This window comes from Phyllostomus discolor, chromosome 6, assembly GCF_004126475.2.
Source record: "Phyllostomus discolor isolate MPI-MPIP mPhyDis1 chromosome 6, mPhyDis1.pri.v3, whole genome shotgun sequence".
Taxonomy (NCBI): domain Eukaryota; kingdom Metazoa; phylum Chordata; class Mammalia; order Chiroptera; family Phyllostomidae; genus Phyllostomus; species Phyllostomus discolor.
In genome coordinates, this window is record NC_040908.2 from 126,308,946 (window position 1) to 126,335,983 (window position 27,038).

The 27,038-nt window shown below is 39.4% G+C and overlaps 1 protein-coding gene across 1 annotated transcript; it reads left to right on the top strand.

Annotated features, from left to right (window-relative positions):
• The first annotated feature begins 215 nt into the window (after positions 1-215).
• On the top strand, positions 216-26,842 carry NLRP14 (NLR family pyrin domain containing 14). The gene is made up of 11 exons (XM_036028947.1): positions 216-583; positions 1,305-1,373; positions 3,859-5,455; positions 8,758-8,919; positions 9,697-9,864; positions 15,846-16,016; positions 16,433-16,603; positions 18,087-18,257; positions 19,525-19,695; positions 25,588-25,758; positions 26,430-26,842. Exons 1-11 carry the CDS (start codon positions 292-294, stop codon positions 26,563-26,565), a joined length of 3,279 nt encoding a protein of 1,092 aa, XP_035884840.1. The 5' UTR covers positions 216-291; the 3' UTR covers positions 26,566-26,842.
• The last annotated feature ends 196 nt before the right edge of the window (positions 26,843-27,038 follow it).

Consider the following 27,038-nt stretch of genomic DNA (forward strand, 5'->3'; position numbering starts at 1 on the left):
GAGAGATGAGTTGTCTTTATTTCTTACAGCTCATACATGGTGGGACTGGGAGTAGTAACTCTTAGGAAGGTGGAAGGAACATACAGTGGCCTATATTAGAGGAATGTTTTTGTGATGGAAAATGTATTACAGAGTACACTAAGCACTGAGCAGAATACAGTGAGCTTCAACATGTTTTTGTTGAATTAATCTATATTTTTATAGGTATTTCATTTCCTAATGTTTTCCACAGGTCCCATGTGTTCCAGTTGTTTTTTCCTACCAAAGCCTGAATATTGATGCAAACATAAGATGACAGATTCATCGTCGTCTTCCTTCTTTCCGGAGTTTGGGCTGCTCCTGTGCTTGGAGGAGTTAAACAAAGAGGAATTACATAAATTCAAGTTCCTCCTAAAGAATGAGATCACGGGGCCTGGGTACTGCAGGATACCCTGGGCTGAGGTGAAGAAGGCCAAGCGGGAGGACCTGGCTAACATGATGAACAAGCATTATCCAGGAGAGCAGGCCTTGGATGTGGCTCTCAAAATCTTTGACAAGATGAACCTGAAGGACCTGTATGAGAGAGTAAAACCAGAGATCAACCGTGAGTGATGCTGGGAACATACCTGGGGGGAGGGGGAAGGAAGTGCTTCTTGGAGCCTGCTGGGATGATTCCATGAAAGGGCTTTAGAGATTACACCATTCTGTGGGACGCAAGCTCCATGGTGGCCAAGTACACTGGGAGCTTGTTGGATCATTTGAGAAACACTGAAGAGGCAGGAAAGTTTTGAGTACTGTTACCCAGCCTGGCTCATTAATTTCGGGTAATTCATCCATTTGGTATCAGTTAGCATGATGAAAGCAACTGTGATAAGAATTAGGCTAAATTTTAAGGGATCTCAAATATGATTTAAATCTTTGCTGAAATATGAGGAAAGGACAAAAAAATCATTACAGGACCTAAGCCAAGTCAGTATTTTTAGTCATTCCCAAGTATGAAATATTGTAGAAATCTAAAATTCCTTATTCATGTTTCCTTTGAGCCTTATCATATCACTGTGACGTCCATACAGACGATGAAACTGAGGTTTAGACTAGACCACTTGCCCTGTTAGAGGGTGGGGGTCCTACTTCGGTGTTGTTTATAATCACATCACTCTTCCCTCAGCTAAACTGGTGCAGTGGGAGGCTCTCTGTTGACTCCAGTTTTTTTAAACCCTGATGGTCATAGAATTGGACCACTAAGGGTAACTTGGGCCCCTGTTCTGGCTATTACCAAAGTTCTTGTTTTTGTAATCTCATGATCCTGTTGGAACCTGTGGCAGGGGCTGCCCAGACCATGAGACCAGAGGACACCTGGGCTGGAGAGACACAAGGTGACCTGGGCCAGGAGGGTAAGTAGATGGGCTTTTGTTAGATTTGGGAGGAATGTGAGTTTATGAAGCATGATGGGGTTTGTGTGCAGGGTGCTTTTGTTTAACTTGTTAACTTCTAATATCCTACCTATTTGCTGATTATCTTTCAAAAAGACTCAACAAAACTGGCTCTCTGGCCAAAGTCAAAGTCAGAGCCATGTTGATTCATGGCCTCAAGAGGATGGTATTTGGGAATGCCCAATCAGCAATGAAAGTCTAATGAACAAAGGTATATTCGTGTCTAGGTTGTATGGAATAGAGAGTCCCTCAGTTGACAGGGATTGTGTTTGGCTTATCATATTTATTCCCTTCCTTTAGAAGTAATGCTATACTTGAGTTCATAGGATGGTGACTGACTAGTCCATATAAAAAGTAATTCCTAGCCCTGGCTGGTGTGGCTTAGTGAGTTGAGTGCCAACCTGTGAACTAAAGGGTTGCCTATTCAATTATCAGTCAGGGCACATGCCTGAGTTATGGGGGTGTTAGTAAGGGGTGTGCAAGAGGCATCCACACATTGATGTTTCCCTTTCTTTCTCCATCCCTTCCCCTCTCTCTAAAAATAAATAAAAATAAAGTAATTCCCAGAATCAGGTCTTCTCAGTCTTAGTTCAATCCCATTTCCATTCCCCCTACTTTGTTTTGAATTCTATATAGTTGAATTCCAGCTTCTGTAAATAGAATTACAGTACAGAGAAAACTGGAGCAGGTGAAAAAGCTTTATTCTTAATTCAGCAATGCTGGTTTCTAACAGGCCACACTTATTCATTAAAGAAATAATCAAGAACTTGCTTCACTTCAAGGACTAACAAATAAAAATTGCTTATTGTATTAAATGATCCTGAAGATGATTTCCCACTTTGACCTTAATTTCTGACTCAGTATAAGGCAATTTATTTTTGTGGTATATAACTGGCCACAAATTTAAGAAACCAAGGTTCCATCTCCATAGAAATTTACTGTTAGAAAATTTGGAATACAATTAAAAGTAAACAAGGAAAGTAAAAATTATTGTTACTTCTTATAAGTACTGTACTGTACTAGATATTATACCATATAGAATACCTAGTACCATAAGTTCTCTTTGAGGGTAATTGACCACAAATCAGTGGGATATGAACTATGTTAGATGTTTGTACTGAGTGCCCTAGTAGAACAAACAGAAAATTACAGTCTTATAATATCTGGAGAGAATTGGTTCCAGGACTCTTCTGTGAGTGCTCAAGTCACATATAAAATGGTGTAGAACAGTGTGTATGGTCAGCCCTCCACACCCACACATGCCCAACTATATATCAAAAATACTGTTTTCAGTCCACCGTTGGTTGCCTCTGTGGATGCAAAACCCAGAGATATGGAGGGCCAACTGAATATTATTGAAAAAAATCCACGTGTAAATAGACCCATGCAGATCAAACCTGTGTTGTTCAATGGGCAACTGTGTTTACTTTAAAAAATTAAATTATGATAGCTTGTGGTATGTGCTATGAAAGAAAAATAGTCTGTGTTTTGAGAATATATGAAAGAGAGTATATATGAATGCCTTCTGGCATTGAGGTTCAGAGAAGGCTTCCTTCCTGAGATAGTGACATTTAATTGAGATCTAAAGATGGCATCAGGCTTAACTAACTAAAGATGAAATTGTAGTTAAATTCTGCTTGGACATTTAAGAATTTTTTTCTTCTCTCTGTATAATTTTTTTTAAAGATTTTATTTATTTTTAGAGAGGGAAGGGGGGGAGAGTGAGAGAGAGAGAGGGAGAGAGAGAGAGAGAGAGAGAGAGAGAGAGAAACATTAATGTGTGGTTGCTGGGGGTTATGGCCTGCAACCCAGGCATGTACCCTGGCTGGGAATCGAACCTGGGACACTTTGGTTCCTAGCCTGCCCTCAATCCGCTGAGCTACGCCAGCCAGGGCTCTCTCTGTATAATTTTGTTAACCAGTGTCACCCCAATAAATTCAATAAAAATAAATAAAATGAAAGGAAAAATATTCTTCAGGCTAGGTTTCAATGTTCATTCCTATCAGTGTTTTACTTGTATAAAGTGGATTATTTGGATCCATAACCTCGTCTCTGTCTTCAGGTCCTCTCTGGCTATCATTGTTAATTGTGGCCTGCGTGCCTTTTAAATCTGGATGTGACCGTGTTCTACATACATACCATCTTTTTCCTCTGTGGAGAAAAGTATAATATTTCTGGAATGGAATTAATTTTTATTTTCCATCACAAACATCAGAAAGAAAGATTTTTCTGTATTGCCAGTTCTTTTTTTCAATTTCTAATGTATGTTTTAAATCTACAGGAATATTTTTGTTTGTTTTTTCTTACCTAATCCAGTTGTACTTTGATTTTAGCCTATTTCACTTCTTGTTCCTAAGTCCAAGTCCAGTATTCTAAACATTGCAAATCATAGAATTGTTTTGATCATGTGTATCTTTGTTTTGTTCTTGCTTTTTTTCTGACTTAGGTGATGGAACAGACTATAGAATTCAAATACAGGAACAATTTGGCCTCACACGGGGCAGTAAGTGTTTGCTTGGAGAACCTAGAAATTTCCATCATGAAATTGCTGGGGAAGGTAGAGAACTGTTGGAACATTTGTTCGATGTGGATGTCAACACCGGTGAGCAGCCACAGACAGTGGTGCTTCAGGGGGCTGCTGGAGTTGGGAAAACCACCTTGGTGAGAAAGGCCATGTTAGACTGGTCCCAGGGCAATCTCTATCAGCAGAAGTTTACCTATATTTTTTATCTGAACGCAAGAGAAATTAACCAGTGGAGAGAAAGAAGCTTTGTTCAAATGATATCAAAGAACTGGCCCGGCACAGAAGGCCCCATTGAAAGGATTATGTCCCAGCCAAATAGTCTGCTTTTTATAATTGATAGTTTTGATGAACTGAACTTCTCCTTTGAGGAACCTGAGTTTGCGCTGTGTGAAGACTGGACCCAGGTGCATCCAGTGTCCTTCCTCATGAGTAGTTTGCTGAGGAAAGTGATGCTTCCTGAGTCATCCTTATTGGTGACAACAAGACTCACAGCTTGCAAGAAACTAAAGCCCTTGTTGAAGAGTCAGCGTTCTGTGGAGCTACTAGGTATGTCTGAGGATGCAAGAGAGGAATATATTTACCAGTTTTTTGAAGATAAGAAGTGGGCCTTGCAAGTATTGCATTTACTAAGAAACAATGAGGTGCTTTTTAGCATGTGCAAAGTCCCCATGTTGTGCCGGGCCATTTGTACTTGTCTGGAGCAGCAAATGGAGAAAGGTGGTGATGTCACATTGACCTGCAAAACCACCACGGCTCTGTTTACCTGCTATGTCTCTGACTTGTTCACTCTTGTAGATGGAAGCTGTTCTGGTCTACCCAACCAAACCCAACTGAGGAGCCTGTGCCACTTGGCTGCCAAAGGAGTGTGCACTATGACACATGTGTTTTACAGGGAAAACCTCAGAAAGCATGGGTTAACGAAATCTGATGTCTCAATTTTTCTGGCCATGAATATTCTTCAGAAGGACTCAGATTATGAAAATTGCTATGAGTTCACCCACCTACACATTCAGGAGTTTTTTGCAGCTATGTTGTATATATTGGAAGACAGCTGGGGACCCATGGACCATTCCTCTCAGTCTTTTGCAGACTTGAAGCTGTTACTGGAAAGCAGCAGTTATAAAGACCCTCATTTGATACAGATGAAATGTTTTTTGTTTGGCCTTTTGAATGAAGATCGAGTAAAACAACTGGAGGAAACTTTTAACTGTAAAATGTCCCTGGAGATAAAAGAGAAGATACTTCAGGGGATGGAAATATTAGGAAACAGTGACTATTTCCTATCACAGCTGGGATGTCTGGAGTTGTTTCACTGTCTGTATGAGACTCAAGATGAAGCATTTACAGGCCAGGCAATGAGATATTTCCAAAAGGTTGTCATTAATATCTGCAGGAAAATCCACTTGCTTGTGTCTGCATTCTGCCTTAAGCATTGCCAGTGTTTGCAGACCATTAAACTGTGTGTAACTGAGGTATTTGAGAAGAAGACGTTAAACTCAAGCCACCCAGCTGAATTTTGGTAAGTGTGCTAGGTCATTCCCCAAAAGTGCCCTGCCGGGGAGTGAAGGAAGTAGATTTTGTCAGGGGGAGGGGAGTTGTTAGCTGAGGTCCCAGGATGACCTTTCAGAGTTGCCCCACCTTGAGAAATGGAGGCCAGGCAGGGAAGCCCCTCTTGACCAGTCATGGCTACTGGTAAAGAATGGGCAAAAACTTGTCTTGAGTGGCTCCTTGGCTTGAGGGTAATCCCAGTAGAGGGACTTGGCTGAGAGCTGTCTGTTGTGAACATGCTCAACAACTGGGGAACCAGTGCTTCAGTCCCCAAGGAGGGCTGTGGCATACCATAAACTTATATCCTCTGTCCTACACCTATAAAACTTGCAAAAACAATGCCCTCTGGAAGAATAGGGGCCAGGAATTTCTTGTGGGACCTAGTGTACATAGGTTATCTCTCTGGGCTATGTTCCACGGTCTTCTGTTGACCTAGCTTTGTATGAAAGGTCTCAGCCCTTTAACACCTAACTGTTGAGAGTGAGATGTAGATAAGAAGTAGTAGGTGCTAAATGAGTATTTTGAAAGAATAAATGAATCTTCAGCATTTTATGCTTGTTGTTATTATACCTTCTCCTCTTCCTCAAGTTGCTTTTTCTGACTTTACCCATCTAAGTCTGGGGGAAGAATTGAACTATGGAATTAGTTCTAGATTTAACTGAAATTCATTGAGGGCTTACTATATGATATATAGAGTGCACAGGATATTGAACATATCCAATTTAAGTCTGGTCAAAACCACATTTCAATTTATTTTTAAGACTGGAAAACTGAGATTCAGGGAAGTTCCCCTAGAAAGTAAGTATACAATCATTGATTTAAGCACACATGAAATAATACCTAAGATTTGCTTCACATATATGTTATAGTCTTCTAAGTCCCAAGTCGTTTAGTCTCCTAAAGATCCTAGGTGGATGCTCCTATTTCCATTTTACTTGTAAAAAACTGAGGTAACAAGAAGGTGTGAAACTTAATGGAGGTCACACATGTGATTGTAAGTCCTTAGTTTTCCAACTACCCAAACTGTCTCATTGCTGTGACATACAATCACAGCATTCCTTTTGCAAGAATACATTTCATTTCTCTCTGAACTGTGGGAGTAGGGATTGTCAGCTGGAATGCTTTGTCCCCCACTTTAGTGTCCTGGGGAAGTTGAAAGTAATCTCCTTCAGTCAATTTTCTGGATTCTGATTTCATAGTTCTATTTAAAGAAGACAGAACCGAGCCCAGGGCATTAGAATGCACTTTATGCCCAATAATAAATGTTATGAGGGCATTCTGGGCACTATCTAGTCAGTCTCCATGCTACCTTATCCTCACCTCTCTTGTAGTGTTATCTAGTACTAGAGTTGGCATTGTTGCTAAAATTAAGAGTCTGAGAACCCAGTGTTTTAAAAGGAACATTATGGGTGAGCTCGGTCTCTTCTGCAGCCTAACTACATTGTAAACTTAATGGCAGATGTCTGTCTTGTTCACTATTTTACCCATAATATTTGTACCTTACAAGCACTTGAATGTTTGAATGAATAACTTATTGCCAAGTTTCCTCAAATTTAACACCTCAGGGGATGTAGGGGACACTACTCTGCAATGTCATTCATTCCAATTTAAGTAAGGTATGGGGGGGGGGGCAGTGTTTATTGAATAGTGAAGGGGATCAGGATATGCCTCTCCAAAATGTGCCACTTTGGTAAGAATTATTTTGAGTTAAGATGTTTGAGTTCCTTAAATCTTTTACCTACCTAAAAGCAGAGCTTCCCAAAGGTACTCAGCTGCCATCAGTCTTCCCAAGAGCAGCTCTCATCTCTTCTTGGAGACAGAAGTTGACAGGACACCCAGACAGACATGGTCATAAACTATCATGTCTCCCATCTGGCCTCCTAAGGCCCACTTATCTTTCCAAAAAGTTATTTGTTCTTCTATAAGTGCCCTTTCTCCCAATGCCTTCTCCTAAATTAGGTATATAGACCCCAAACTCTTTTTTTTTTTATCCTCACCCAAGGGCATTTTTTCCCTATTGCTTTTAGAGAGAAAGGAAGGGAGAGAGAGGAACATTGATGCAAGAGAGGATTGATTGGTTGTGTCCTGTACGGGTCTGGACTGGGAGTCACATGACCCTATAACCTAGGCATGTGCCTAACCAGGAATCACACCCACAATCTCTCAGTTACAGGACAGCACTCCAACCAACTGAGCCACTCTGGCTGTAGACCCCAAATTCTAACCATCCCCTTGCCTTACTCATAACTGAACTTTCCCCATGTGTATCTGTGATGCACATGCTAATAAAATTTGTATGCCTTTCTCTTGTTAGGTCTGATTTTACAGGGTGTGAGCCAGGGAACCTAGGAGGACAGAGGGAAAAAAAGATACTTTTTCCTTGTCTTGCAGTAGCTGTGATGTATAAGGCAACATGCTGGACTTACCTATATTTTAATACAAATAGCTACTGATTGGTAGGGGCATTTAAAATGTAAAACATTTGCTAAGCATTTTCTATAGCTTGTCTTAGTCTTCACAGTAATCCTAAGAAATAAATACTATTATGTTCCTTTTTTGAGGTTAGTAATGCTGCCAGAATCACCTACTTCAGTGAATGGCACTTGGAACTCAGGACTGTTTTGTTCTAGAGCTTATGCTTATAATCACTAGATTATCTTCTACTTTATTTCTTATTACCTTTTGTTTATAATGGCTTTCTTGATTGTATGCCTAATAATTAAACTGTGGCATTTTAAAATTTACAGAATGCTTTTGTGTACCAACTAAAACTGACTATTAAACCCTCACAGCCCTGGGAGGGGAGATGACATTTCCACTTTATAGAGGACGGAAGCTCTGAGCTTGGAGAATTAATGTGACTTACTTAAAGGACTCTAGCTAGTAAATGGTAGGGCTGGGGCTCAAACCTGTGGTTCCCTAAAGTGTAGCCACTGTTCCTAATCTTACTCTTTGTGGTCATATATTATTTTTTTTCTTCCTGATATTGGCTGTTCTGATATTTGAAGACTTATCTCGTCCTCCCTGAGTCTCTCCCTCTCAAGTAAAGTCTCTAGGTTTTATTCTGTGCATTGAAGGAGTGTGTTGAGGAGTGGTAGGGGGAGCTATTGGGCAAAGAAAGCCTCTGAAGTGCCAAGAGGAAGACATGCTGGTGGGCCATGCCTACACTGGACACTCTTGCCATTTCCAAAGGCCACTTTTACCCACTACTGTCTCCTGAGGGTTGCCTGGGCTGAAATAGAGTCATTGGTCTTTTCTTTTCCCATTTTGTAGGCAAAGGGATGCTTATTATTGCTGGCAGGATCTCTGTTCTGTGCTTCATACGAATGAACACTTGAGAGAATTGGACCTGGGTCATAGCAGCCTTGATGAATTAGCAATGAAGATTTTGTATCAAGAGCTAAGGCACCCATACTGTAAACTACAAAAACTACTGTAAGTTTGGCATGAGGAAATTTAATAGAGTTCTAATTTTTTTCTTTGTCCCACTTCCCACTCCTACTTATTAAGGGTGACCAACAGTAAAATACTTAAAATTCACGGTGTCAGGTACTCTAGGAATGTAAACAGTGGAAAGCTCTGGGGATGTGGAAGCATAACTAACCTGTTCTGGGAAAGATTGCATAGAAATGGGATTTTTGAGACTTGATTAGGAATTTTCTAGATGAGGAAGAACACAGAGGTAAGGCATTGTAGGTGGGTCCATGAGATGATAGGGTATATTTTGCAATAATGTGTTTTGCTAATAATGCACAAATTAACAGTTGATATTAACAGTGAACTCACCTTAGGTTATTTAAAGGATTAAATATCATGAATTAATGTTGTAAATGCAGTATTTGAAATAGTCCCAATAATTTTTGATAGCCATTCCTGGGGTTAAGAGTTCAAAAACCCTCCTACTGCTTTTCCTGATGTTACTACCTTCTTTTTCTTCAAGTTCACAAAACAAACAAAAAACCCCACAAAAGTTGAGAGTATCAGTTGTCAGGATATAATGGACACCTGAGCTGTAACCCAAATGTTTTTCTAAGCAACATTCTGAAACAGGTTTGTGATCTGACCTGGAAAATGAGAAAATCCTCCAGAGGAGGATGAGAGATGGCAGGAATGTTTAGATAATATCTGAGAACTGGGTTTGAAAAGAAAAGGGTGCTGTAGCCAGGGACAGAGATGATTTTGTAATTCCTCCTGCATATTTTTCTTCTGAAGGTTGAGATTTTTTTCTTTCCCTGATGGTTATTGGAGCATCGCTAGTACTTTGACTCACAACCAGAATCTGCAGCACCTAGACCTGAAAGGAAGTGTTATAGGGGACAGTGGAGTAAAGTCATTATGTGAAGCCTTGAGACACCCAGATTGTAAGCTACAGAATCTGAGGTAAGTCATGAATTTTTTCATTACAATTGAGAATTTTGTCTGTCCAGCCTGGAATTGCTATTCATAGGGCTAGCTTAAATCTATTCTCATGACAGGGAGTAGTAGGGGATCAGTAGGTTCCAACTGATTTCCTCTAGACAGGACTTCTAATGCCTCTCAACTTCCCGCACTCCTGGCTGAAGACCCCGCATTGTACAGTTCTCTGTGTATCCATCTCCTAACTTTGAAAGAGAAAGTAGACCCAGAATTTATCAAGATTTTTTTTTCATATTTAAATGAAGGAATGTGTATATTCGTTGTATCTTTGAATACTCAGGAAAAAATGCACTAATGGTAACGGGGGACAGTGCTGGAGCAGGGTCAGTTTTACTTAATTTTTGATAGTGAATCACCTTTCCCTTATAATTAAAACTCAGTGACCAGTACCGCAAATTGAGGAAGAACAGTGTAGCCACTGTGCCCTCTCACTGTCACACACTATTGATCTTCCTGGTGGGCCTGATTTTCTTTCTCTGTGAAAGTGAGAGGTTTAGCAGTCACACTTGGCCTGCACATTGTTTAACGGGTTCAAGAGAGATCTTGTTTTCCAATGAAAGCTATTTCATTCAGTTTCTCACAAATAAAACCAAAAACGAACAAAAGCAAAATAAAAAAATCATTATAGTAAGTTTTACCTTAGGAGTTTTTGTGATCCCTGGACTCAGTTGGAGTGGGGGTGGTATAAGAATGAAATTTGATGTATGAAAGGCTAAGATAGGCCTGTATTTGTGGGAGGCAAAGATAATTTGTGTGTAGAAAAATACAAGTAAAATATGAGACAAGACCTTTTTGAAAATAAACATATGACTTCTGTTACCACTGGGAATTTATTTTTAGGTCTCGCTAGTTTTTACAGGGTGAAATTAATTTACAGCATGTCTGAAAGTTGTTGAATAATTCTTTTTTTAATTATCTTTTATTTTTTAATTTTTATTGTATATTTCCCATTACCCTTTAGTTCCCTTGTACTTCCCTCTAGTGAGTAATCACCACACTTATCCATGTCCGTGAATTCTTTTCCCTTTTTGCTCAATCCCACCCACTAGCTGTCATCTGCTCTACATATGTGAATCTGTCTGTTTTGCTTATTACTTCAGTTTGTCCATTAGATTCCACATATGAGTGAAATCATACAGTATTTGTCTTTCTCTGACTGGCTTATTTCACTTAGCATAATGTTTTACAGGTCCATCTATACTGCTGCATATTTCTTTTTTATAGCTGAATAGTATTCCATTATGTAAATGTCCTATGGTTGTTTTAAATAGTTATCTATTGATGGACACTTGGGCTGCTTCCATTACTTGGCAATGGTAAGTAATAACACTGCAATGAACACAGGGATGTTTATGTTCTTTTGGGTTTGTGTTTTGGCAATGGTAAGTAATAACACTGCAATGAACACAGGGATGTTTATGTTCTTTTGGGTTTGTGTTTTGGCAATGGTAAGTAATAACACTGCAATGAACACAGGGATGTTTATGTTCTTTTGGGTTTGTGTTTTGAATTAGTGTTTTGGGTTCCTTCAGATACATTCCCAGAAGCAGGATCAATGGGTCAAAAGCAGATCCATTTTCAATTTTCGAGGTATCTCCACACTGCTTTCCACAGTGGCTGCACCAATCTGTATTCCCACCAGCAGTGCAAAAGTGTTCCCCTTTCTCCACATCCTTGCCAGTACTTGTTTGTTGACTTATTGATGATAAGCCATTCTGATGATATGAGATGGTATCTCATTGTGGTTTTAATTTACATTTCTCTGATGATTAGTAACGTTGAGCATCTGTTCATCCGTCTATTGGCCGTCTGTATGTCCTCTTTGGAGAAGTGCCTATTCAGTTCCTTTGCCCATTTTTTAATTGGGTTGTTTGTTTTTTTGGTGTTGAGTTTTGTAAGTTCTTTATAAATTTTGGATATTAACCCCTTATCAGATATATTGGCGAATATGTTCTCTTGTTCTGTGGGTTGTCTTTTTATTTTGTGGATGATTTCCTTTGCTGTGCAAAAACGTTTTAGTTTGATGCAGTCCCATTTGTTTATTTTCTCTTTTGTTTCCTTTGCCTGGGGAGATCTATCTGATAAAAAATTTCTTCAAGCAATGTCTGAGATGTTGTTGCCTATGTTTTCTTCTAGGATTTTTATGGTTTCAGGTCTAACAGTTAAGTCTTTGATCCATTTTGAAAATATTTTTTTGGGTGGCATTGGAAGGTGATCTAGTTTCATTTTTCTGCATGTATCTGTCCAATTTTCCCAACACCATTTATTGAATAAACTATCTTTAACACATTGTATTTGCTTGCTTCCTCTGTCAAATATTAATTTCCTATAAAGGCATGGGTTTATTTTTGGGCTCTCTATTCTGTTCCATTGATCTATGTTTCTTGTTTTTATGCTGGTACCAGGCTGTTTTGATTACTATGGCCTTGTAGTATAGTTTGATATTAGGTAGCACGATTCCTCCAATTTTGTTCTTCCTTCTCAGGATCACTTTTGCTATGTGGGGCCTTTTGTGGTTTCATATAAATTTTTGAAATATTTGTTCTAGTTCTGTGGATTACATCATTGGAATCTTGATAGGAATTGCATTGAATATGTAGATTGCTTTGGGTAGTATGGACATTTTAATGATATTAATTCTTCCTATCTGTGAACATGGTATGTGCTTCCACTTAATTTGTGTCTTCTTCAGTGTTTTATAATTTTCCATGTACAGGTCTTTTACATCGTTGGTTAGGTTTATTCCTAGGTATTTCATTCTATTTGAAGCAATGGTGAATGGAATTGTTTTCTTAATTTCTCTTTCTGATAGCTCATTATTGGCATATAAAAGTGCAACTGATTTCTGGATATTAATTTTGTATCCTGCTATTTTGCTGAATTTGTTAATCATTCTAGTAGCTTCTTGGTGGAATCTTTGGGGTTCTCTATGTATAGTATCATGTCATCTGCAAATAAAGACAGTTATAATTCTTCCTTTCCAATTTGGATACCTTTTATTTCTTCTTGTCTAATTGTTGTGGCCAGGACTTCCGGTACTATGTTGAATAAGAGACATGAGAGCACACATACCAGTCTTGTTTCTAATCTTAGTGGGAATGCTTGTAGTTTTTGCCCATTGGGTATGATGCTGCTAGTGGGTTTATCATATGTGGCCTTTCTTATGTTTAGGTATGCTCCCTCTAATCCCATTTTGCTGAGAGTTTTGACCATAAATGGGTACTGGATTTTGTCAACATTTTCTGCATCTATTGATGTGCTCATGTAGTTTTTGTCTCTGTTAATCTCATCAAGCTCTGATCGGCAGCCTGGCTTAAGCACCACAGGGTGGGGCAGAGTAATTCCTGCGGCTGGGTGTTGCTTCCCCTCAGGCTGATGCCACTTAAGAAGAGTACTCTGCCTGAGAAAAATGGCCCCTGCAGCATGGGGAATGACTCAACACATGGATCCTTGTGGCTGTTACTTCAGTTCTCTCCCCAGAGCCACCAGCCCTAGACTCTCCTCAAGTGTCTCTAGTCCACTCTGCCCCACCTTTGCTGGAGCCCAGTATAAGTGGCTGCAAATGAAATTTTGTGCATTGACCCTTTAAGAGGCTCTCTGCACCTCCAACCACCTCTCCCTGGCAGACAGAAACCCTGCTGCTTTTTACAGCTCGATGTTATCTGGGTTCCTTTCTGGCCCTGGTGCTGTAGGCCAGGAGCCCAGCTTGGGGTTTAGACCCCACACTTTTCAGGGGGAACCCCCTGACCCCTGAAATATCCTTTGTGGAGCTTCAGCTGTTGCCTGCAGGAGCCCAGCCAACCCTCTCATGCCTCCTCTATACTCCCTGCCAGTCATGTTGTGGTGAAGTGGTTTCTTTCATCTGTCCATGGTTATAAGGCTTCTCTCCAGCTAGTGTTCAGTTGGTTATTCAAGATGATTTCTCCTCAATTTAGTTGTAATTCCAGATTGGTCCTGGGAGGAGGTTACTTTAGCCTCCACCAATTCCTCTGCCATCTTGGATTCTCCAGATAATTCTTAAACAAGTTCTGTTATCAGCAAGACAGTTTTACTATCTATGAAGTAGTTTTAGGACATTTTGAGAAATTTTCTATAACCTTCAGCCTTTGGTCTGGAACCCAAGTAAGAAGTAGGTCATTGGTTTCTCTGTCTAAAAGTAAAACATATTAGTGACAAAAAGCTGTTAAGTGGAGGAAAACATATTTTCTTACATTGGGAGCTGTGGATCCAAGACAAAATACCTTAGCACCTAACGGAGCAGCTGAACTGGATAAGATCTTTTTCATCCGTTGAGGGTTGATAAAACCTTGACGTAGGCCCAATTACTAGAATTTTAGACAGGAAACCATCTCTCTGGGTAAACTAGTAGGGCTCCTTGCACCAGTGAGTAGAATGTTTTGGTAGCAGAAATCATCAGCACTTTGTAATAATAAAACATTACATTATGTAGGATTGGATGTTGTCCTATTGTGGGTGAGTAATCAAGAGTCCTATAGAGCTCCTATTGACATTTCATGTGGGAAAGTTTCCAGTTTTATGTTTGTTTTAGACCTCATGTTTTAATAACTATGGACAGTTGACTGGCCATGTTATATATGTTCCTGTTTTCTGTCCCATTACAGTAATGTTTTCTTTTTGTTAAACTTTAATAATTTATCCATAGGCCCCATAATGTTAGATTCTTTATGTGTTTAGAAGAACTCTCTCCAAATACAGTGTATGAGATTTCTTCTCTTTCTCTAACTGCCTTCCTGGCTGCTGATGTAATAATAGCCTTTAGTATTAGTCTACTCCAGCTGCCATAACAGAATACCACAGACTAGCTTAGTCAACAGAAATTTACTTCTCATAGTTGTGGAGGCTGGAAGTTCAAAAGCAGAGTGCTGGCAGGGTGGCTTCTGGTGAGGCTTCTCTCCTTGGCTTGCAGGTGGCTGCCTTCTCACTGTGTCCTCACATGGCCTTTTTAGTGTTTGCACATTCTTGGTATCCTGTCCTATTCTTATAAGGACACCCGTTCTATTGGATTAGGGGTTCACTCCTGTGACCTCATTTAATTGAATTACCTCTTTAAAGGGGAGCACTGTTCAGTCTAAAGCACCTTTTCAGGGCAAGTTGAGCTTTTCAGCCTTAGGCCACATTCTAGGTCTTCCACTGAGGACTAATCCTGTTCCTACCTCTGTATGCCCTGATTTTGATGAAAATAACAAATTCCCAAGGCACTCAACTCAATAAACCCTTGGTTAAAAGGAATAACCAGAACAACACCATGTTCTAGGAATATTGCTGCTGCTGGACTCTTCTTACAAACAGCTGACTGGTATCAGGCCCAGTCACCCTCGAGCACAAGTGGTCTCTAAATATAAGTCTTCAAAAATAGGGGCTCTACATGCACTTCTTTTCTTCTTCTGTTTCCCTTCTTTTACTTTATTTTTTAGAAACCTTTACTTCTGATTTACTTCTTGTTTATATATTTAAGGGCTGATTCCTTCAAAAGCGTGGATTGACTCCCATTTGTAAATGAGCCCTTGGCAGATAGTAGTGGGAGTCACAGCATTTGCTCCTAGTTTCCTGCCCATTGTCAGAAGTCAAAGAGGGCAAGGATGCAGCCCTCCTTCAGTCCACCTTTACCCATGTTTTAGTTAGAGGACATTCCTCTCGATCAGAAAATGATGACCATTTAAAAATATTTTTTAACATTTTCATATATATTTTCCTAGGGAACTGGGGACATGGGGATGGAAAATACAAGCTTCCCCCTTTCCCCTTCTTAACTCTCTCTCAGAGCCTTGTGATTGCATTAACACTCATTCTATACAGGTAAGCTGGATTTTCAGAAAAGGTCCCACAGGCCCAGATCCACGTGGCCAAATGCTCTGGCTGGGTGAGTGGTGGTTATAATTCTTCTGTCAGAGGGGTCACTTCTATTTTTCTGTATTGTTTTCCAGCTTAGAATCCTGCTACCTAACTACACTTTGTTGTCTGAATATCACGAAGGCTCTCATCAGAAGCCAGAGCTTGATATTTCTGAATCTGTCGACCAATAATCTATTGGATGATGGAGTGGAGCTGTTGTGTGAGGCCTTAAGACATCCAAAGTGTCACCTGGAGAGATTGTCGTGAGTCTTTTTGCTTTGTTTTCTGTTTCCTGTTCAGTCTTGTATAGCTTAGTTATAATGTGAATGGGCAAACTGCCTAGGTCTGGACACAAATCAGCTCATTTGTCAATCATAGAGGAGCTTCCCTTTTTCTCCCTCTCCTGTCCTTCCTCTTTTCCTTGACTTTCAGACACTTCTCTTCATGACTGACTTTTCATTTCCATTAGTTCCGGGCTTCTCCTCTTGCTTCCTCTTTTGTGTGTCATTACACCCTGTACCTAGCTGAAACAGAATCGTAATTTAAGTAAGCTTTGATGAGGGTGAGTCTGTAGTTGAGGTGTAGGGGTTTTAAGTACCAGCTAACTTCCCTGTGAAGGAGAAGAGAAGCATAAACTTTGGGATTTGACTGATACCTTCCCCATCTGTTTTTCCTTCAGCTTAGAAAGCTGTGGCCTCACAGTTGCTGGTTGCAAGGATCTCTCTTTGGCTCTCATCAGCAATAAAAGGCTGACACATTTGTGCTTGGCAGACAACGTCTTGGGAGATGGTGGAGTAAAGCTTATGAGTGATGTCTTGAAACATCCACAGTGTACTCTACAGAGTCTTGTGTAAGTATCTTCCAATAAAATCCACATTTTGAAAGAAATTTAAAATGGGCAGATAATATGAACACATTCTGTTGTTCCTTGTTTTTTCCGTACTGTTGACCTTAATGATAAGGAAGATGGTGAGGATAATGATACTAATAAGTATAATGTATTGTGTCCTTCCTGTGTGCTGGTCCTTGCACTGATTTTTTTTTTAACCTATACAAAAGTACCTGTTGGTATCAAATTGGCAACGTGAGTTCCAAGTGCCCCATTGTACAGGTGATGAATGCAAGGCTTAGGAAGTTTATGCACCTGGCCTAATGCTCCCAAGAAAATGATGGATTCAGGACTAAAGTTTGTCTCTCCAAATTCATATTCTGGGCTCAGAACTGGTAAATGTGTAGGAGTACCATTAAACACAAGTATAGCATTCCATGGTATGGCTGGATCACACTGTGATTATCCTGTTAGTTGCTGTTAGATAATTTTGTAGACATGGAATTGATGAGCCAAAACTTTTTTTTTCACATATGGTTAAATTGCCTCCACACAGATTGTTCATATTCCCTCTGCAGTCTAGGGGCCTGCATTTTCATATCCTCACCGAGTGTCTGGAAACTTTGATCATTGTGAATTAGATCATTGAAAATAATTTTAAAAAGGATTTGATGTTGAACAGCTTTTCTGGTTTTGGCCTTTAATATTCAAGGAATTGTCTCTTTATAGGCTCAATTTTCTTCTGGCTCTTTTCTTTATATTATATATTATGGTTACTAATATCACATATACACTATCACTATTATACTTTATGTATTGTAAACAATTTATCTCACATGTTGCTGTATTTCTAGTTTTTATAGTCACTTTTAGAATATAGAAGTTAAAAATTTTTGTGAAGTATAATTATCCTACCCTTCATGACTTCTAGTTTTGTCATAATGGGAACTACCTTTTTAAAAAATCTACTTATGTCATCTTTTTATATTCTGTATAGTTTAATTTTTAACATTTAAGTGTTAAATTATTCCAAATTAAATTTGTTACAAGAATTAAACTTATTTTCCCCCATGTCCGGTCTGTTGTCTCCAAATCATTTATGACATAATATATCTTTTCCCTACTGATTGGAAATGTCACTTTTATTATGTATGAAAAGTACTTTATTATAATTACTCCCATTTTACTCCAGATGCCTGCTCCTCTGTTTCATGTAGCTACCTCTGCAACAGGTTACTGTATTTATAGGCAGTGTAAAGACATTAACATTTTATTTATGGCAGTAAAAATTTTGAAGAACATGAATCCAGTTTGTAGCCCAATTTGGTGCAGACCTATGGTTCCCAAGTGAGACAGTCAAAGAGGCAATGAGGGAAGAGGCTAGCTGCCCTGAGATGAAGTATTGGCAAGTAGATGGGCAAGAAAACATGAAATCTCTTCAAGGATTTAAATATTCAGGCAGTACAGCAATGACTCCATTTTTCTCACATTGTTCTTCCTGTAGGCTGAGACGTTGCCATTTCACTTCAGTTAGCAGTGAACATCTGTCAGCTTCTCTCTTAAGCAACAAGAGCCTGACACATCTGGATCTGGGGTCCAACTGGCTACAAGATGATGGAGTAAAGCTTCTGTGTGATGTCTTTCGGCATCCAAGCTGTAATCTTCAGGACCTGGAGTAGGTCTCCTTTGACCTTAGTTTTGTGTAACTTTAACTACTACTGTGAGGGCAAGGGAGGTGTTTGGCTTGACTGGACTGACTCATGATAACCAAATTTCTATATGAGTTTACTTGTCACATCTATAAACACTAACATGACTGAATTATTGGGTCCAATAAGCACTTGTACTTCCTTTGGGAAAATATATATGATATGGGTGACAAAAGTTCTCTGAAGTTTCCTTGATCATGATTTGCTTGGAAGATAAAATTTTACTTAATGGAAATTATCATTAAATCCAATGCCTTTATTTCAGCTCCAGAGATATAATTTCTAAGTGACCTCTACACGCAAGATAGGTGTTTAGCCCAGTTTCTCTCCTTAGCATTGCTGTAAGCACAGATTAATTTGTGCTTTCTTAGTGACCTTCATAGTCTCTGTAGGCCAGGCCAGTTCTCTCCACCAGTGTTTACAACTAATATGAGCTAGATGTTGAGTGAACTAAAGGTTATTACTAAGGTGATGTTTTAGTCTGCAAGTCACTCACAAAATGCTGATAGTAGGGAAATGCCAACTCTGATCTATTCCATGTTTTGTTATAAGGGTATGACAAAGGTTATCAAGGAGCAAGCAAAGAATGGGACAGAGGAGACATGAGTCCATTTAGGTTTGAAAGATGAAGGGGATTTTGTTATATGTAGATATCCTAGGCAGAAGGAAAGAAGAAAGAAAAAGGGAATGAGGATTGATATGGTATATTTGTAAAATAATAGGTTGTATGGTTAGAGAATAGAGTGGGGACAGAGAGGGAAACAGAACGCTTGAGGCCAGGTTGTAAATGCTCTAGAATATCCTACAAAAGACATGAAAGAAATATCTTTCTGTATGTAAGTGTCTTGATTCTTTGGAGATAACAATTTGAGATAGATTCTTGAAAAGCATTTTTATATCAAAAATATGTTAGAAACTGAAAGTATAGGTACCAGCTCCTTGGGAAAGCTTATACTATTGTTTAGTATTGGTAGGAATAAGTGTTTATATCCTTGGTTTGGGAAGCTCGACAGATAGCAACCTGTTTATGGAAGAAAGCAGTTTTATCTACTGTCTTTTTCTGCTTATTAAGAAATCCCATCTGTTCCTACTGGCAATGTTAGACCTCTCTATGTGTATCCTGGACTATAGATAGAAAAGGGTCAGAAAAAAGGCTCAGATACTACCTGAGATCTCTCCCAGGGATAAGCTCTCACAACTGAAGGTCCTACTTTTCTTTTGTATTTCTTGCAGACTGATGGGTTGTGTTCTCACTAGTGCATGTTGTCTGGATCTGGCTTCTGCTATTGTGAACAACCCAAGCCTGCGGAGCCTGGACCTTGGGAACAATGACTTGCAGGATGATGGAGTCAAAATTCTATGTGAAGCTTTGAGACATCCAAGCTGTAATATTCAGAGGCTCGGGTGAGTTCAGTTTTCCATTAGGAAAATGATAGCTATTTGGCAGCTAGTATAGCTAGAAGAAATTTAGTGTATGGAGAAGAATGGAAAATAGATGGGATTAGTAGAAAGTAAGTTACCCTCAGAAATGAGAATCTGAATTTCAGATATTCGAATCAATGTGTGATATATGTTGTTAGTATAAAGCCATGGTTCACATTTCTTTGCATCCTTCTCAGTACCTTAGGCAGAGTATGTATTAAATAAATGGTACTTAATTTAGGTTTTTCATATTCTATCATCCTTCAGATATATCCTATCTGGCCATGTATTAGTGATTCTTATTAAATCTGAGACTTACTAATTATCTTCTATCTAGAAAAATGCTATCGATGCTCTTAAGGAGCTAGCAATCTAATCAAATCTTATCCTATGTTCTGAATACTTATGTTCAATCAGATATTGCTTAGGTTTTTATTTTTTATTTTTAATCTTAAACTAAGAGAGTACATTTTTAGTCATACAGCATGAGTTATTGACTTCTGGATGAAAAATTTTGCTTCACATGGGGGAAGCCCAGACACTATGATCTGTCTCTCTGAATCTTCCAAGAAAGTGTTGCTTTTCCCTCTGTTTCCTTTGTCTGTTTATATATGTTTATCATAGCAATGATGATGCTGTAACTATTGGGGCTGAAATTTAATTTTATCCTATTTATCATCTGATCAGTTAGCCTATCTTACTTAGCCTATTTCTGCCTTATGGATGCTGGAAGGAGACACAGAATCTTACCAGAGACAGAGGACTTTTATTACTCATAGCATAGCGGTACAAGCATTAGACATGTTTGTATCAGTTTCCCTTGTGCCCTAAGCCCCACAGGCTTGTTGTGGATGGCCCCAATGGATGCCTGCACATGCAGTACTTTGCGTCCTGAGAGAGGAACATTGAGTTGGGAGACTCACCACCATTTTATAGCAAGCAGTGAGCAAGCCTGCTCTTTGTCCTGGAAGGGGAGACATTGCCTCATCCCTTAAAGTTGCTCATTGCACACACATCCTAGGAAATGGCTCAGGTAAAGAGTTGTCAAGGGCCTTTCATTTTTGTCAGTAAAAATGTACGAGGGCTTCCCTGGCTGGTATGGCTGGACTGAGTGCTAGTCTGCAAACCAAAGGTCACTGGTTTGATTCCCCGTCTGGGCACATGCCTGGGTTGCCAGCCAAGTTCACAGTAGGGGGCATGTGAGAGGCAACTGATCTGATGTTTCTCTCTCACACTGGTGTTTCTCTTCCACTCTCAAAAATAAATAAGTCTTCAAAAAAATGTAGGAGGGCCAAAGACCCATAGAAGAGTGTCTCCCAACAATATCCACTCCTTTTTTTTAAAAAATTACATAATACAGTCTTGGCTTCTGGTGTATTTTCACAATGATGTGCCATTCCATTGGCCATTGATTGATCTGACCAACAGAATCTGGGACCAAATTTGTTCTTTTGTCTCCTACACCATTTAATTAAAGCCACTGTCAACAGGAATCCATGCACAGGATGAGGCCAAACTGCAGTATTGATTTCAACTATGTGCTCAAGGTCCTGGACTCAGCCAATTGAGGTAGACCTAGAGAGGAACAATATGTCTTAATATCCAGTACAAATCATAATAGGGAGTTAGAATGACCTGCCAATCTTGGTGTCATTGTCAGTAAATAAAGGAGGCAAACACCAGCCACAAACAATCCCATCCCCAAGAGAGACACTCATTGGGCCACACTTCCCCACATTCACCATGTAATAAGTAGCGCCTGTCACTGCGGTATGGGATTTGTTGTTATACCTGACCTGGGCCACCATTGCATTGATTGGCTTATGTCAGGTGGGCCGTGTCCCTGAGTGGTTACAGCTGCTTTGTTTGCCATACATGACCTACCTCAGGCTGTTGTGACATCAGGAAGCTCAAGAATTTATATCAGTCACACTAAAATAAGGTTGTACCTGTTGTTGTGTTTGCATACATATGAGAGGGGTCCACATTTGGGGGCTGCCATTGATGGTTTCAGGCACAGCAGAAGAGTTAAGGCCTGCCGTGTCTACATGAGATGTTCTGTTTTCGTAGCCTGCACACAGCATGACAGCTGGTCAGGTTGCCAGTCACAGCTGCTGTGTGACTAAAGCAGATCACGTACTTATTTTGCCAGGGAGCACTGTTGGACCTATTGTTGGGGAAAAAAGAGAGTCTTAATTATTCTCCCCAGTCCCTGCACCTCTCAGATTCTGAGGTGTTCCTTCCTAGGCATTGGTATTGTACTCTTACCCCCAGCCATGAAGTCAGCGTGTCCTGCCCGGTGTCTGTAACTTCACTGTTTCCCTAGTCATCCCCCCTTGTACCCAGACCTTCGGTCTATAAGGGTTAGGTGCAAGAGGGACAAAAGCTATTTTACAGTTTGTACAGAAAGCCATTATACCCCATACCTTGGCTCTTGTCTAGTATTGTACTCAATCAGATGATCATTATCCTCATGATTTAGGGTCTAGTTAATCCAAAAGAGAATCCAGGTGTCTGAACTGAATAAGTTTGAACACCATAGGGCCTTCCTTGTTGGTCTGCCACCTGGAGGATGTACCAACCAGGCTGTCCTGGAGTTACAGTTAGGGAAGGAAAAGCGTCATGCCCAAGAATGGTCAGGATGCAATCCTGAAATGTCAAAATTGTTCTATATAATCTTCTATTGCTTTCATCCTAATCATTATTCAAGAGGTGGCCAAAATAGGTGAAAATATCAGGAGATAGCTGTGTGACCAAACAGTCCTGCTAAGGTATGTACATCAGGAGTTGACAAGGGAGGTAGAGTCAGAAACCTTTTTGATTTATTTCTGAGGGGGCCATTCCAGAGCTCAGCAATAGCAGATGCTTGTGGATGGCAGAGACCATGGAATGTTCCTTGCATACTCCAACTATTGACCCATTGTTTCCTTGAAATAGAGGACCTGGTTGTTATACCCCTTGATTTTTTGCATATCTGAAAACATCTTCTATTTCTATGAACTTGAAAAACTGCTTGGCTATATTCGTATTATTTTGATCATCCTTTTTCTGAGAGTTTTCCAGAGAGTCCACTGCCTGTCAGCATCGAAACGAGCTGTAGAAAAGTCTAAAGGCAGCAGATTCTTTCTCTTCACTGTCCTTACCTGTTAAAAGTACTTTTCAGCATTTTCACAACTGCTAAAAATACACTTAGGAATATGTAGGATGGATTAGAAAAAAAATCAAGCAAAAGAAGAGTTTTAAAGGATTAAAGAAAATTAACTGATAAAGACTAACAAGAGATCCAACATAAGCATAATTAGTGATTCTACAATAAAAGATATTGAACAAGTAGATAAGTAAAAATTAAAGATAGGAAACCCTCCCCTTCCCACAAAAGAGCACAATCTTCAGATTAAAAAGGCACACCATTTCCCCAGAAAAATATTAAGAAAGAAAAGTCAACACAGGACAAATTATTAAACCTATGGACAATCCAGACCTAAATAAAAAGTACTTTTTAACAAATAAGGACACTGAAAGGGGAAGAATCAGCTGGTTTTCGACTTTCTACAGCTAGTTTCAATGCTGGCAGGCAGTGGCTCTGGAAAACTCTCCAAGGAAAGATGATCAAAATACTATGGACACACCAAACAGTCATTAAGTTCATTCAGCAGTGGTGAAAATACACTTCTCCCCTTCTGATGTAACATTCTACAACGTAATTTTTATGTTCCTCTTCTGTTATTTTTAAGCTCTCCCAAATCACATTTTAAGCATTTTTGTTATGAAATACAAACTAAGTACAGGAAAGTGAATAAAACTAATATTTAAAAAATAAAAAATGTATGTAACCACACCCAGGTCAGGAAATTGAGTTTTCCCAGCTAACTAAATTCTCCTCAGTCATCCCTTCAAAAATCACAGCTTCTGCCTCCTCTCTAAGAAGCAGCCATTATCCTGATTTTATGGCAGTCATTTATTTGTTTTCCTGTACAGTGAACCAGGAGTGTATGTAAACTATATAGTTGAATTTTGCTTGATTTTGAATTTTATATACATGTAATGATACCTTATGTATTCTTCTCTGGCAATGATTTTTTTTTCTTAGTGTTATGATTGTACAAGTCATCTGGCTGCTGCCCTGGCTGGGTGGCTCATTGATTGGAGCATTCTCCCATACACCAAGAGGTTGTGGGTTCAATTCCCGGTCAGTCAGGGCACATACCTGGATTGTAGGTTCTGTCCCTGGTCAGGGCGCATGCAGGAGGCAACCAATTGATGTTTCTCTCTCACATCAGTGTTTCTCTGTGTCTCTCTCTAAAGTCAATAAATACGTCCTTAGGTGAGATTTTTATATATTTTTGGTGGCGATTTTAACCAGATGATTTTTCCAGATGATTTAACTACTGTGAAAAATGTTTAAAATCTCCTCTGTAACTGTAGATTTGTTTTTCATTTTGTAGTTGTTAGTTTTGGTTACCTGCATTTTTTAATTGAATTTATTGGGGTGACACTGGTTCTCAAAACCATACAGGTTTCAAGTGTATAACTCAATAAAACATCATCTGCACACTGCATCATGCACCCATTACCCCAAGCAAAGTCTCTTTCTGTCCCTTTTTACCACCCAATCCACCTGCCCCCCACCCCTGCTTTGTCTGCCTCCACCCAGTCTCCACCCACCTTTCCCTCTGGTCCTCACCACATTGTTATCTAGATCTATGGGTATGCCTGTATGGTTTTTGGTTACTCCCTTCACCTTCTTTTATCCAGTACCCCACCCCCACCCACAGCAGTCAGCCTATTCCATGTACCCATCCCTCTGTTTCTATTTTGTTCTCAGTTTATTTTGTTCATTAGATTCCACATATATGTGAGATCATATGGTGTTTGTCTTCTTCTGACTGGCTTATTTCACTTAGCATAATAATCTCCATGCTGTTGCAAAAGGTAAGATTTCCTTTTTTTACAGCCACATGGTATTCCATTTTATAAACGTACCACAGCTTATTTGACTATTATTAGTGAATACAAATATAGGATGATTGTTAACTGATGAGTTCTTTATCTTTTTTATCTTTTATAATACTTTTTACCCTAACATTTATTTTGTGTGATATTTGTGCAGTTTGTGTCATAATTAGTGACGGGACTATTGATCCATTGTGCTAATGTGTTGTCCATATGAGCAGCAACTTAAAAAAAAATTCGTATACTCTGTATTTATAGAGGCACTCAATTGTTGAATGACTAGGTAAACATTAAGGTGAAAATTAAATTTAAATTAGTTGGTTGGGGGAATCATCAGGTATAAAAGATTGAGTTTAACATATTTCCTTAGTTCATGATATTGTATTATCTTTGGTTTATACAAGGGCCCATTGATTGTTGGTTGGTTAATTTATCTCCTCTAACCATTCTCTTTCATACATGTAGGCAGCTTACCTAATGTGTTTGAAATTTAAGATGTGATGTTTTTCTTTGTTGCGTGCATTTTTATTTGCATAAATGGCATGGTGCAAGGGACCTCATTATATACCTTGCTTTTTAAACAATACTGTATTTCTAAAATCTACTTATGTTGCCATATTTTTAATGCTGTTCAGAGATTCAACTACTTTATAGTTTTTCTTAGTGTGCTTCCATACTTTATTTATGTCCTGGACTATAATTAAGAATTTGTAACTCATGATATTGCAAGGGATACAGTCAGCCTATAAATACCTAGAATAATGAATATTATAAGTACTTACATTTCTTCAATGTCCTCTAACTGTGCTCATCTTTTTAAGTTTCTAGAGTTATCCTCTACTCCCATTTTGCAGATCTCTTGTGTGCTTGCTGTCTCTCATGGGATAAAGTTAATTTTATCTGTAGTTTCTCTTCCTGCAGGCTGGAATACTGTGGTTTGACCTCTCTCTGTTGTCAGGATCTCTCCTCTACTCTAAGCAGCAACCAAAGACTGACAAAAATGAACCTGACACAGAATACTTTAGGTTGTGAAGGAATTAGGAAGTTATGTGAAGTCTTGAGTTCTACTGAATGTAAACTGCAAGTTCTAGGGTAAGTCTTCATTGGCTTTTTAGGAAGAAAGTTTTCTGGAATGAGGGATTGGGAGAGCCACTCATTTGCTCTAGGCCTCAGGATCAACCTGGTTGTGGCTCTCGGGGTATTTTCTAGGCCCTTATTTGTTTTTTTCCCATAGAACACTGAATTCTGAGAGACTTGTGTAGCATAGTGGTTAGGAGCCAAGAACTCTAGAGCCAGACTACCTGAGTTTGAATTCTGGCCTTACCACTTACTACATATTTGAACAGTGTTTCAGTTACCTTATCTGTAAAATGGGTGCAATGATTAATACCTACACATAGGCTTATTGTAAGTCAATATAGATGGTCTTTAAAACAGTGCCTAACATAATAAACCGTCTATGTGTTACCTGTTTTCACGGTCATTAGTAGTACTATTTTGCTTGACTAAAAAAAAAGACTCTTGGAGGATCCTTTTAAATATTAATCGATTTCTCCCTTCTCTTCTAAATTCCATTTTTCTTCAACTACAGTATCCCCCTCAGCATGTCCCTCAGTTTCCCTTTCTATTCCCCAGCCATGTTAATATTCTCTCTCTGCTTTAAAATAACAGTTCCCCCCACCGCATTGAAATAAATTTCCCAGAGAAAGTAAAGGGCTGTTAGAAAACTGAGTGCAAGAAGAGATATTTCCTTGTTTTCTCAGGTTGTGCAAAGAGGCATTTGATGAGGAAGCCCAGAAGCTGCTGGAAGCTGTGGGGGTTAGCAATCCACACCTAGTCATTAAGCACGATTTTAATGACCATAACAAAGAAGATGGATCCTGGTGGCAGTGTTTCTGATTTGAAGAACTTGATATTCTTTGAAAAAGTAAAAGAAAGACCTCAGAGTGACAAGGCCTGGGGCTCTCCACTTTAGATGCCCTGTGCCCAGGCATACTGCATTGGATGTCTGTTAGATATAGGTTAGTCACTCTGTAAAATGTCTGTTCTACCTCACATAGGAGTTTGGGAGGCTAAAATAAAGTGGAAACTATAAAGCTCTGTGTAAAGTGTACCATGATGTTTTTAATTGGATGCAGGACTTAAGATCTAGATGTGAGAACTCTAGAAATGCATCTGGAGGCTGGGGCTGGGGAAGAGCACCTTGTTTTCCTCTCTCTCCATCCCCACTGCCATGGCTTAGTTCGCAGCCTCACCGCCTCTGGTATGTCTTGTTGAATGCTTTTCTGTGTGCGTTCTTGGGACTAGTGTCACAATCCCTTGGTTCTTTCTTAAAATTCAGATTCCTGAGCCGCATACTAGACTTACTGCAT